Here is a 13,492-nt window from a genome sequence, read left to right on the forward strand (position 1 = left end):
CTGCCACTTTCTAATATTACAAGTGTACAATACTGGTTTTCATTTAGTAATATTTCTAAGGAGCATGAACATAATTCCTTGGAAATACTTATTTAAAGTAATGTATGTGTAGACTGTGCACTATTTTGGATGTACTTAGGAGAACCAAATGCCTTGAAGAGCAGCTGCTTCAAACAAGACATATTCATCTATATTACTCTAGCAGCAATGTTATTGTTATATGATGACTGGATGACTCTACTGGCTGCACCCATACTTTTGCTGTGGTTAGTATTGTAGCTCTTATTTAAAGAGAAGCTAAGGGGTTGATTTACTGAAGGCAAATGAACTGTGCACTCTGTAAGTGTAGTTGCTCCAAAGCTTATTAAATGAGGTAAAGTTTCACTTTACAAAAAATACCCAATCACATGCAAGAAAAACAGAATTTATGCTTGCACATGATTGGATGATGAAAGTTAGCAGAACTTCTGCTCATTTACTAAGCTCTGGACCAAATGCCCTTTCAGAGTGCAACTGCACTTTGCAAAGTGCACAGTCTATTTGCCTTTAGTAAATAAACCCCTGTATTTTCTGTGCATATCTGCACTTTTTATGGCTTCTTATAGGCAGGGATAAATGAAGTGGTTATTCTGCTCGCAATAGCATATGTAGTTTTGTAACAGAAGGCAGTAAGAAAATCTCTTCTCTCTGTCAGGAGTCGAGACTAAAAATGACCAGTAACCATGCTTTTTAAGAGTCGAGACTTAAAAATCAGGGGAGGACTGGGCCAGGGGGCAGGAGGGCAATTGCTAATCTATCTAATGCCCCATAAAAAGGCTGCACCGCTTCTGCCACAGACCTGCCTTAAGGATTCCTGAGTGTGGGTGGAAGACAAGGACAAAGCACAGGTGCCCCCCAGCATGGATGGTGTAAACTGTGTCTGAGCAGAGGTCAGTTCCATGCCCCACTGGAGACTCTTCTGCCCCAGTCAGCCCCAAACGAGGTGTCCCAGTTCCCCCCAACCGAGCCCTGCTGGCCAGGTCGAAAATTTGGATTCAGCCGGTAAGTAGAGTATCTTGAGCAGGGCTTCAGCTTGGAATGGGGGTCACGAGGAAGATTGGGAGGGGGGGGCCGGGGGAGAGTGGGAATGGGTGGGGAATCGATGCGCCATGGGCCTCTGGTTTGTACTTGCCCCATGGGCCAAAAAATGCTATTCTGCCCCTGCTAAAAATGATCAATGACCATGCTTTTTAAGAGTTGAGACTAAAAATGACCAGGGGCCATGCATTTTACAGTCCTACATACAGTCTTTATAAAATGATAGTTAAGGAAAATCTCTCTCTGCACAGTTATCTATCATGTGTTAATAATACAAAAAAAAAAAAAAAAATTGTGAACTGTCGCTTGCACCGATATGTGCTCCCACACCACCATACTAATATTAATATGTAGATTGTGCCACACAGTAATATGTAGTGTATATAGCCAAAAAAAAATTATAAAATATATAAAATAAATAACCTACATGCTGGAAGTTTTTACCAAATCACCTCTTGGTATGTATATTACAGTGATTTGGTAAAAAAAAATTCCATTACCCAGTTTTTTTTAGATATTTTATAGATGTTTTGTTGACAACATACATATCACTGTTCAGCACTATCTACATAATAATACAGTCTTTATATACAGTATATATTGTGTATATATACAGTCTGTTAGATTTATTAAAACTATACAATGCGATGGCCTATCTAAGCAAGCCATTCTTTTTGTATGCTGTTAAGTAGGCTCTTGCACTACATAGTTGTTGGTAGAACTAAAGGAGATTGTACAATCAGATTGTAGGGTGAATGGCCTGCTTCAGGCTTCTGCACAAATAGGTAACACAATAGCGCACTGCATAGAAAACACTTATGAAATTGCACCGTTTTATTAGGTGGTACAGTTGACATGTATATGGTAAGAGGTTGTACACAAAATCCTGCCATTTTTGAGTGTTGATTTCTTAAAAATCAAGATCACCACATGTCAAAAAACTGGTTTAAAAACATCTGTTTATAATGCATGCAATTTAAAATGGAAGTACATCAACACCTCTTTACAAAACCATGTGTTCTCAATACAGGTTTTTAAGTAGAACTGTTTGAGTTAAGGTTGAAACATTGAAGTAATGGCTGGGGACTGCCATTACTGACCTCCTTCTAAAAAAAAAAAAAAAAAAAGAAAAATAATAAAATAAAATGTTATTTGACCGGTGTGTGGATCCACTGGCTTTTTTTTTATTATCTGAGGCATCAAGCTGAGACAAGTACAAAGTTTAGTAAAGTCAGACTCAGAATAGTCGTAAGTCTTTAAATGAATACTTGTTGTGCATCATTGATTTTACGAACTGAAGGTACACTGTGACAGCGAGGCAACCAGTAATTTAATAGGTTGTGTTTGGCATTGACAGCTTGCATCTTTCTCTTCTGATAGGATCCTATTTACAGCCAACAGGAATATGTCTCTCTTAGAAGCGATAAGTTATTCTGGTGTAATAAAGGGATACAAGAGCCTTCATAACCATGCAATTCAAATTTCTGTACAGCTCTTGTGAGGCCCAGGACAAGTGTTTTTTTTTTTTTTTTTAATCTTACTGATAATGTTTCTCACTGTTACCAGATTTTGAGAAAATTTGTTTTTTGATCTAGTATTACAATAATTAATTTATTATTATTATTAAGGCACATGTAAAGATTTGGTTAATTGGTGCCATTACACTGTGGAAAACTGTGAAAGACAAAGGTTTGTGGTTGCTTTATGTATGCAATATTCTGATAAATAGTGCTCAGTCATAGGTATTGCTCTCAGTATATTAAATTCTAGTGATTAATTCGATTTTTTTTTTTTTTTTTGCAAGGACCCAAAACGCAACAGCTCAAGTGGTCCAGCCCTCATATAGTTACATAGTAGGTGAGGTTGAATAAAGACAATAGTCCATCCAGTTCAACCTGTGTAGGTGTGTGTGGCCGTAATCATCTCTCATACCCATGAATGTTCTGATTCTTGAGATATACATCTAAGAGTCTTTTGAAAGCCACCATACTTCCCGCAGAAACCACCTCTTGTGGTAGAGAATTCCACAATCTTGTAGCCCTAACAGTAAAGAACCCCCCATGTTGCCTGAGGTTAAAACGCTTCTCCTCTAATCGCATTGTATGCCCTCGAGTCCTCATGCAATCCTTTCGACTGAACAGCTTTTTTTCTAAGCTGAGATCCCCATTGAGATATTTAAAAATTGCTATCATGTCCCCTCTCAGGCGTCTCTTCTCCAGGGAGAATAAATCAAGATGTTGCAGACGCTCTTCATAATTAAGGTCCTCCAATCCCAATTTTCTATGCTGAGATCACCATTGAGATATTTATAAGCTGCACTAATTTTTTTATTTTTTTTCCCAAGAAACTGTAACACAACACAGCCAGGCCTTGAGAAGATGGTTCCTTTTATTTTGCAATAAAACATCCCAGTCAGGGAAAAAAAGACAGGCAAACGCTGCTGAACTTAATAACGGCATTTGTTTTATTTATAAAGTAATAAATATGATGGAGTGTAAACAAACTGTACAGTGGCTGCCCATGTATTCTTTGTCTTGAGTCGGAGGTACTGTGTACATTTGAAGGAAGGAGAATGTGAACTGTTTAGAAGCACTTCCTGTGCACAATGGAGGGTCCAGCCTCATCGTATTCTTGTTTGCTGATCCACATCTGCTGGAAGGTGGACAGAGAAGCCAGAATGGAGCCACCAATCCATACAGAGTATTTACGCTCAGGTGGGGCAATGATCTATGTGAAAAAAGAACAGAAGAGAATGAGTAAAGTATCCGTAATCAGAGTCACTGTGTAGCAATTCACCAACCCATCAATAGATATAGGCAGTTTGATCCTATAGATCAGGGGTCTTCATACTATGGTCCTCTAGTGGTTCAGGAACTACAATTCCCATCATGCCTAGTCATGTCTATGAATGTCAGAGTTTTACAATGCCTCATGGGATGTGTAGTTCTGCAACATCTGGAGGGTTGTAGTTTGAAGATCCCTGCTATAGATGTTATTATACATAAAATCTACATTCTTGACTGAGGCTGTGGTTTTCAGTTCATATAAAATTAAACTTAGTTGATTAGCATGTAAAAGCCTCCATTGTACATTTTAATTTTTCTTTTTTTTCTAAAAAGGAAGGTTTTATCTTCTCTATTTAGAATGCGTTGATGTAAATTGTTGATAATAATTTAGGATGTTCTATGAGTCTGGGTTTTTTGTTGGCATTGTAATATTGTAAACTGCCTGGTGTATATTGAAAGCTTACCTTGATCTTCATTGTGCTGGGGGCCAGGGCAGTGATTTCCTTCTGCATTCTGTCAGCAATACCAGGGTACATGGTGGTACCACCAGACAGGACGTTGTTGGCGTACAGGTCCTTGCGGATATCAATGTCGCACTTCATGATGCTGTTGTATGTGGTTTCATGAATACCAGCAGACTCCATACCTGGTAATTGCAAGTAGAAGAGGATTATGATTTGTGTGCAAATAGTGGTGATTGTGAAGAACAGGTGCTGATAATGTCATGTGCTGGATCAACAAATGCTGCCAAATGGACAGCAACTGCCTACACAACTTAACAGGTGTCAGGGCCTGAAAATGATAAAAGGGTCTTTGTTGAAGTCACAGCTTGTGTTGGCTGTGGAGAACGGTATGAAAGTGCCTCAAACATTAATCAGCCCTTAACTAGACAGGATTTTAAATAGAGTAGTGCAGCAACCATCATACTATTCAGCTTATAGAATCTTAGGGAAGGTCAGAAGAATTGGGAGGCCACATTGTCTTTAGGTGTGTGTGTGTGATGTAAAGCATTTTAGCTGGTGGGGGCTTATATTCTGAATCAATTGAAAACTAGAGTTTAAAATGCTTTCTCCTGACCTTTCATATCTCCTCTTTGCAAGGGTGTTTTCAGTGTGCTGTATTTTGGCCTAGGCCAACAAGGCCCAGGCCTAGGGCGGCACTTTGCAAGGGGGCAGCAAAAAAGCTACCCCCCCTCCACCTGAGACTCTATTGGCTACTGGTTGCTAGAGCCGCCTCTCTCACCCCCCTCTCTCTCACTCACCCCCTCTCCCTCACACCTCCTCTCTCTCATCCCCCTCTCTCTCTCACCCCCCCTATCTCTCACCCCCCCTCTCTCATCCCCCCTCTCTCTCTCATCCCCCTCTCTCAATCCACTCTCTCACCCCCCTCTCTCTCATCCCCCCTCTCTCTCTCACCCCCTCTCTCTATTATCCCCCTCTCTCTCTCTGTACACTATGTGCTGTTATGCACCACCTGTTTAGTAGGCAGGTCTTCCAAACACCTCTTATGTCTGTGAGAAGATCAATGGTTAGATTCTAGTTGCATGGCTTACCAATGAAGGAAGGCTGGAAGAGGGTCTCAGGGCAACGGAAACGCTCATTGCCAATGGTGATGACCTGACCATCAGGCAGTTCATAGCTCTTCTCCAGGGAAGAGGAAGAGGCAGCAGTTGCCATCTCATTCTCAAAGTCCAAAGCCACATAGCACAGCTTCTCCTTGATGTCACGGACAATTTCACGTTCAGCTGTAGATAGGAAAAATATAAAGTTAGTAAATTAGTGTTTTGATATAAAAAACACATTTGAAGTAACCAATACTAGGGCTTTTAGACTACAGACCTATGTATGCATTTTAAAGTAATGGGGGTCAACAAAAATTCTGCTTGCTGAATCTCTGGTGAGGTTTCCAGCAAAACATCTTTCTAAGGCATAAAGAGTAAACTAAGTGTAAAATGTATCCTAAACACGCAGCTTTGCAACCACAGTGCTTGAAAATGCAGAAATGTAGTTGTAGCCTGACCTTTCTTTAAACCTCAATACATTTAAGCAGGGGTGATTTGCACTGGCAGTGCATACTATAGGGGTTTCTTTAATGAACTACAAAATGGCGATGTACATTAACACAAAAACCCATTAGATTTATCTCTTGTTAGTCTAAACTACCATGCCTAATGAAAGATAATGTTTGATTGGCAGGGTAATGCATATATATTATTATATGCAGTATTCATAAATGAACATCTGTCTTCTTGTAAATTGAAAAATAAGTAAGCCGATTCTGCATTCATAAGGCAAGAACATCTCGGCTTTGCCCTAGGTTGTCATGAATTTGACTGGTATGTAATGTGAGATTTGCGTAGTAGTTACATAATGCTTCAAATCCCAAGATATACATTGCATGTGTATCACAGATTCTGATGAAGCTACTGTAAGTTAATGTGCCGTAGGCACTAAAGATTTCATTAAAGATTCCTGTTCTGTGTGACATTGCCTCTGTATTGCCATGAAGCTGGCTCTAAGGAGTAAAACCTTTGAGATTTTGGGCCCTACAGCAAATACATTCTTAGAAGCCAAAAGATGACAGAAAACTTGCCTGTGGTCACAAAAGAGTAGCCACGTTCAGTCAGGATTTTCATGAGGTAATCTGTGAGGTCTCTGCCAGCCAGATCAAGACGCATGATGGCGTGGGGAAGAGCATACCCTTCATAGATGGGGACATTGTGTGTGACACCATCACCGGAGTCCAGAACGATACCTAGGAATCACAAATAAAAGTAAACAGATGAAGCCAAATCTGACAGATTTCTAGAGTAAAAGTCTCTGCACTATGGGTCAATCACTATGAACAGCCTTAATAGAAATTCAACACATATGTTACTGCAAAAGCTTTCTGTTGTATGGTGGCAAGAGAGTAGGTACAGGGACAGCTACCTGGCAAAGGTGGGGGATAGTAGGAAGCATTGAGTGACACCTTGGGGTATCAAAAAAATATAAAGCCACCTTCTCATCTAGGGCAAAATACTTTGCTGCAGTGAACAGAAAATCGCAGTGAACAAGGCTACAGCCATACTGCTTGCAAGAGACAGATTTATGACACTTGCAGTTGTATTATTCTATCAGCGTACTATCTTTGGGGATTTACATACAAACAGCAATAGAGAACTTAAAAGCAATTACTGCTACTTCTCTCTTTTCTGTTTGTAACAGATGTTTCTACCCCTGCGTTCAATGCAAGGCAGCATGGGGTCACATCGCTTCACTCCCCCTTCTCTGTGAAGTGCTATTTTGGTAAATATAAGCCATGATTTCTGTACCAAAAAATAGTCTGGATTCAGGGACGTCTGTGTCAACAGTGTAGGAAGAAAAAGCCTTCCGTAGCATTCTGCTTGCACTTGCAATTAATTATTTGACTTTTGTGCATTACTAAGGTTTGGTTTGAAATAGAAAACAAAACTGCCAATTTGTTGACCTCCTCAAGACTAAGGTTTTTCTGTAGTGTCTAGTTTATAATGATTCTGTACTGAGAGAAGTACTATGTGTTGGGCTAAATGATTTAACATGTTATTGTTCAGCAGGAGAGATGTTTGGTATTAGGGCTCTTTCACAAGGGCGTTCCGTATGTCTGTATATCACCCCATCCGTTTGCGGGTGATATACGGACATAATGTATGTCAATGGGATTGCGGATGTCAGCGGATGACCATCCGCTGACATCCGATTTGCATCCTTTCAGTTCTGTTCCGTTTTTTGGAACGGAACAGAACCCTATTTTTCTTCCGTTAAAAAAACAGAACAGATGCAAAATCAGATGTCAGCTGTGTCATCCGCTGACATCCGCAATTCCCATAGACATACATTATGTCCGTATATCATCCGCAAACGGATGGGATGATATACGGACATACAGAGCGGATGACACAAGTGTCATCCGTGTCCGTGAAAAAAAAAAAAGTGCAGCGGAAGAAGAAATCGGAGCGGCCGTGTGAAAGAGCCCTTAGTATTTTTTTTTAAATGTTGGAATAGCAGTTAGCATATTAAACAAAGAAATTTAAAAAAAAAACTAGAACAAAGAGAATCTAGTATTGGCCATACATGGTTTGGATGTCTTGATACTTTTCCCTCCTTTCATGTTAAAACCTTAGTTTAGTCTCCTATCTTCTGTCTTTATTATAAAAAACATTGATTTTTGTTCTCACCTGTGGTACGACCGGAGGCGTACAGGGACAGCACAGCCTGGATGGCAACATACATGGCTGGGACATTGAAGGTCTCAAACATGATCTGGGTCATCTTCTCACGATTAGCCTTGGGGTTCAGGGGGGCTTCAGTGAGCAGGGTGGGGTGCTCCTCTGGGGCTACACGGAGCTCATTGTAGAAGGTGTGATGCCAGATCTTCTCCATGTCATCCCAGTTGGTGATGATACCATGCTCAATGGGGTATTTCAGAGTCAGGATACCTCTCTTGCTCTGAGCCTCATCACCTACATAGGAATCCTTCTGACCCATACCAACCATGACTCCCTAAAGTAGGGAAAATGGAAGACTATAGTTAAAAAAAAAATCCCACAGAACATAAGGAGCTTTTCCACTGCATGGAACTGAACGGTTCGGCTCGCTTTTGTGTTTTTCCACTGCTGGTACCGCATGGTACGGTGTAGGAACGGTTCGGTAGGGTACGGTGGCGCTTTTCCACTGCATGGAACCGAACGGTACGGCTCTCAAAAACAGTACCACCTCGATTGTGGTTCCAAGAGGTACCATACCCGGTACCATATCCAACAATCCTTTGCATGCAGTCACTACTAGCCACTGATTGGTCAGAGAATCGTTGTTATCCCACCCACTTAAGTTTAGTACTACTTTAGTGGAAAAGCAAACCATACCGTACCGTACCGTACCGAACTGTTCCAGCCCCGTACCATGCGGTACCAGCAGTGGAAAAGCAAACCGGGCCAAGCAGGGCCGAGTAGAGCCGAGCCGGTACTTGCAGTGGAAAAGTACCAATATTGTTACATTATGTTGATAATAGTACACATTTGGTATTTAGAAGTCTGTGTCATAGAGTGTTTATAACTTCAGATTAGAAAAGCTCTGACCTACAACTCAAGGTGACAGGATCATTACTCAGCTGGCATTATTTTAATTTGACCCTTTAAGCTGCCCCAGCTGCCTATGACCCATGTGCCAATGGGCCCAGTAAATTCCCTGTGGGGAACTTGGCAGGGCAGCAGTAACTGATACTAATGGGCTGTTGGCAAAGCTTAATTCTAATATGCTTCGCTTCCCCTCATGAGTATTTGGATGTTAGAAGTGCTCCCGCTGTTATTTCAGCTATGGCAGCGCCATTCAAAGTGTGCCAGCATTGACTGTATAACAAGGCAAATTTCAGCCAGTACACAGTACGGTAGGAGAATATAAGCAGGCTCAAAGCTGCCTATTAATAACTGGCTCGTCTTATCACTGAACCTTGCAGGACAGGGCCTGTGCACTTTCTATTTTTATCTCCCAGTAGTAGAAAAGCAAGGAAAGATTAAGAGCTGCAGATACATAGGCTTGTTGCAAACAAGCTGTGAATTATTTAACTATTGTGTCTCAGTGGCCTACAGAGAGGTCTATACCACTCTATTTATACTTTTTTGGGAGATTATTAGAAAAGCCTTGATAATATATTAAGAATTTATTTATGGTGATTGTGCCTCTTAGACCTTAAAATTTTGTTTTTTTTTTTAAAAAAAACCCCTTAAACACAATTTTAAGGTAGGCTACTTCTCCATATCACTGTCTGGTATACTATATTGTAAAAATCAAATATTTTAGGTATAGTGAGAAAAGGTTGCGTACCTGATGACGGGGGCGACCAACGATTGAGGGGAACACAGCACGAGGAGCATCATCCCCGGCGAACCCAGCCTTTACCAGCCCTGAGCCGTTGTCGCACACCAAGGCGGTAGTCTCCTCATCGTCACACATGTTGGCAGGTTAAGTTCTGTAAACAGGTGAAAATAGAAAAAAACTCAGAACAAACTTTCTCTTAAGCATGCACACAGCCTAAGCACTGCTAACAAAAGCAGTAAATATATTTAAACAGAACTAAAGATTACATTATTTTTTTTAATATAAAAGGTTTTGTATAAATGTATATTCTGGCACTTAAATTGTGGCAATGTACCGGTACATGGGCGACAATTACAGCCCATTGAAACTGATCTGACTTGGACCGCGACTTGGTCAGCCTGACAAGTCGCGGACCGTCGCGTCCCATAGTGTAGTACAGGAACGGTTCTAATAGGAGCGACACAAGTCGTTCCGACTTAGAAAAAAGGTCCTGTACTACTTCTGGGCGACCTGGAGCGACTTGCATATACATTCATTTTATGAAGTCCATGCAAGTTGCGCCAAAGTTGCGCTGCACGCGACTTCACAGGTCGCCCCGAAGTCGGATCCGATATAGTGTGAACGGAGTCTTACAGTTGTCATGGATAATAATCCATGGCAACTGTAATTGTCTACCATTTACCAGGGCATTGTAGCACTTCGCTCTACTAAATAATGACGTTTACAAACATACTGTATTCTATATTCCCAATGTACAAAAAAATATTTTATATCTACTTGTTCCACAAGGTTGATTAGTAGATCCACATTACAACATTAAAACTCCGCTATACTGCGAGGATCTTACTTAAAGTGTATCTAAAGCTAAATGTTATTTATATGGCTTTGGACTGGGTATGGGATAGTTATAACCCCCTTCATTTTTTTTTTTTTTTGCTATCCGTGTCCCATTGCAGAGATTCCCCTTCATTTCCTTTTTTGGGGACACAGCAGGAAGTGAGAGGAAAGATGTTCAAAGTAAGGTAATAAGGGGAAACCCCCTGTTAGTTGTCACCGCTATAAGAATACCTCTTATTCTGGTGACACCTTTAAAATTTTGTATTTCACATGACTTTCTATTTTAGTGATAAAGATCACCTGGACAAATAGTGAAGGTCAGTGGGGACACAGACAGCGATAAAAACAGAGGTAATAACTATCCAACACATTTTTTAAAAAGGTTTTGGCTAGGGATATACTCCAAAGTGAGTGGGTTTTATATTTTTTAATATAAAATGATCAAATTTAAAGGAATCTATCTTGCTATATCAGCTGCCATTGTAATTGGAAAAATGTTTTCCTCTAAAAAAATAAAAAAAAATTTGGTACAAAGTAAAAAAAAAATCTGCTTTAGTTCGAATCATACAATTGTTAAAATAAATATATCAAATGTGCTTTTGCAGCCCCTCCTGTCCTTGTAACCCTAGATCCTCACATGTCAATGAGCAGCTGTCTTCTACACACAAACCCTCACTGTCCTTCTCTTCTCCAGTCCGGACATATTCATACACACAACATTCCTATGGTCCCTCTCAAGCTTGTTAACCTCTTCCATGCAGTAAGTAACCGCATTAAGAAGCTGAAAACAAGAATGTGATTTGCTTTTTACTATTGCTCAACTAGGGGTTAAATCTTCGGATTTTAACCATTGAACCGAACAAGGGAAATTTGGGCTGCGTTTGAAAAGTTTTGGGGATTTTGACTTTAAATATCAATGGGGCTAGTGCTACATACATGTAATTAACTCTGAAGACTTGCGGGTAGGTTAATTGGCTCCTGTCTAAATAGACCCTAGTATGCGTATGCATAAAGCTGGATACACACTATACAATTTTCTTTAGATTTTTCCCTTTAGACTTACCAAAACCATATAATATGAGGTCAAACCTAAACACTTTCAATTTGTATGCAATCTGGCAGGCCCTTGCACTACACAGAAAAGGTAAATCAGAAGGAAATCTAACCACAAAAGTTGGATAGTGTGTATCCAGCTTTAGATTTACCAAATACCATATAATATGAGGTCAAAACTCAACAACACTTTCAATTGTATCCTATAAGGCAGGCCTTTGTACTACATAGTTGAAGGTAAATCTAAAGGAAATCTACCAACAAAAGTTATAGTGTGTATCCAGCTTTGTGAGCCATACACACTATAGGATTGTCTTTAGATTTTTCCCTTTAGATTTACCAAAACCATATAATATGAGGTCAAATCTAAACACTTTCATTTTGTATGCAATCAGGCTGGCCCTTCTACTACATAGCAAAGGTAAATCTAAAGGAAATCTAACAACATAAGTTGTATGGTGTGTATCCAGCTTTGTGGGCCATACACACTATAGGATTGTCTTTAGATTTACCAAAACCATATAATATGAGGTCAAATCTAAACACTTTCACTTTGTATGCAATCAGGCAGGCCCTTCTACTACATAGTAAAGGTAAATCTAAAGTAAATCTACCAACGAAAGTTGTATGGTGTGTATCCAGCTTTAGGCTGGCCATACATGTTCAATTTTCTTGTACAATTTTCTTTTCGACTTACCAAATACCATATAATATGAGGTCAAAACTCAACAACACTTTCAATTGTATCCCATAAGGCAGGCCTTTGTACTACATAGCTGAATGTAAATCTAAAGAAAATTGTACAGAAAATTGTATAATGTATGGCCAGCCTTAGGGATTCTCCTTGAAAGCAGGGACTAATCTAAATGTACAATTATATATGTAAAGAGCTGAATAATTTGTCATTTCTTTATAAATAACTTAAGCTCTAACGAGCAGGGCCCTCTAAATCCTCCTGTATTGAATTGTATTGTAACTGTATTGTCTTCCCCGCAAACTGTCGGCGCTATATAAATCCTGTATAATAATAATAATAATAATAATAATTAAAATATTAATCCCCCAAAAAATGAAGTAGTTATTCCTCAATGAATCATTTCCCCCTTTTTTTTACTCCATTATATATTGCTATAGTTTAGTCACTAGTGTCCCACTGATAGGAAAAAAAAATCTATATGTAACAGCTGCCGATTGCTGTCATTGCATAATCTAGAAGAACCACAAGTAGCACTGATCCCAGAATGCACTGCATTCAGAGAACCAATATCCTCTAACCAATAAAAATCAGTTTTAAGACTAAAATGTAGATTTCCTTGAATAATTTCAGCCTTTACTGTCAGGTAATGCTTCCCTGCTCAGGCCTTTTCAATGTAAACCAGTTTTCTTTTTTTTTTTGTATTGCATTAAAAGAAAAAAAAAAAAAAGTTGTTTCAAAATAATTCCAAAAAAAAAATCCGAGCTTGACTTGACTGTCCCAGTAAGTGCTGAAATCCATCGGACGGGAAGAAGCGACAAGCCACCTATAGGTCCCTGCTGGTACTCACCTGGTCAGCACAAGAGAGCTGGCTGCTGTGATTGAAATTGGCTGGGTGCTGCCTTGGGGACTGACTTGTCAATTTATACTCTGCCTGAAGATGTAGAGTCAGTGGGGAGCTCCACAGGGAAAGGCAGGCGGCCTCTCCTTATTTGGTAGCTTCTGGGCCATTGAGTAGCAAAGAAGCCATTAATGGAGTAGGTGAGGGGGAGGGCAGGGTCCGTGGACCCCCCAGCCCATGTATGGAACCGGTGGAGGTGGGGAGAGCACTACGAGGGATGGCCAAATAGGGATTCCTGAAAAAAGCATGTCTGCTATGCCGGGTGACAAAAAAAAAAAAGCAGCACAATGAAAGAAATAGTACAGAATCA

General features: G+C 40.0%; 1 protein-coding gene across 1 annotated transcript; it reads right to left on the reverse strand.

Annotated features, from left to right (window-relative positions):
• Window positions 1-3,518: 3,518 nt before the first annotated feature.
• On the reverse strand, window positions 3,519-13,290 carry ACTC1 (actin alpha cardiac muscle 1). The gene is made up of 7 exons (XM_082275334.1): window positions 13,132-13,290; window positions 9,704-9,848; window positions 8,059-8,383; window positions 6,456-6,617; window positions 5,416-5,607; window positions 4,328-4,509; window positions 3,519-3,804 (listed from the first exon to the last, which is right to left on the reverse strand). The coding sequence occupies exons 2-7, from the start codon at window positions 9,830-9,832 to the stop codon at window positions 3,661-3,663; spliced, it is 1,134 nt and encodes a 377-aa protein (XP_082131460.1). The 5' UTR covers window positions 9,833-9,848; window positions 13,132-13,290; the 3' UTR covers window positions 3,519-3,660.
• Between the last annotated feature and the right edge of the window lie 202 nt (window positions 13,291-13,492).

Source organism: Pelophylax lessonae (genome assembly GCF_965119305.1).
Source record: "Pelophylax lessonae genome assembly, chromosome: 13".
Lineage (NCBI taxonomy): Eukaryota > Metazoa > Chordata > Amphibia > Anura > Ranidae > Pelophylax > Pelophylax lessonae.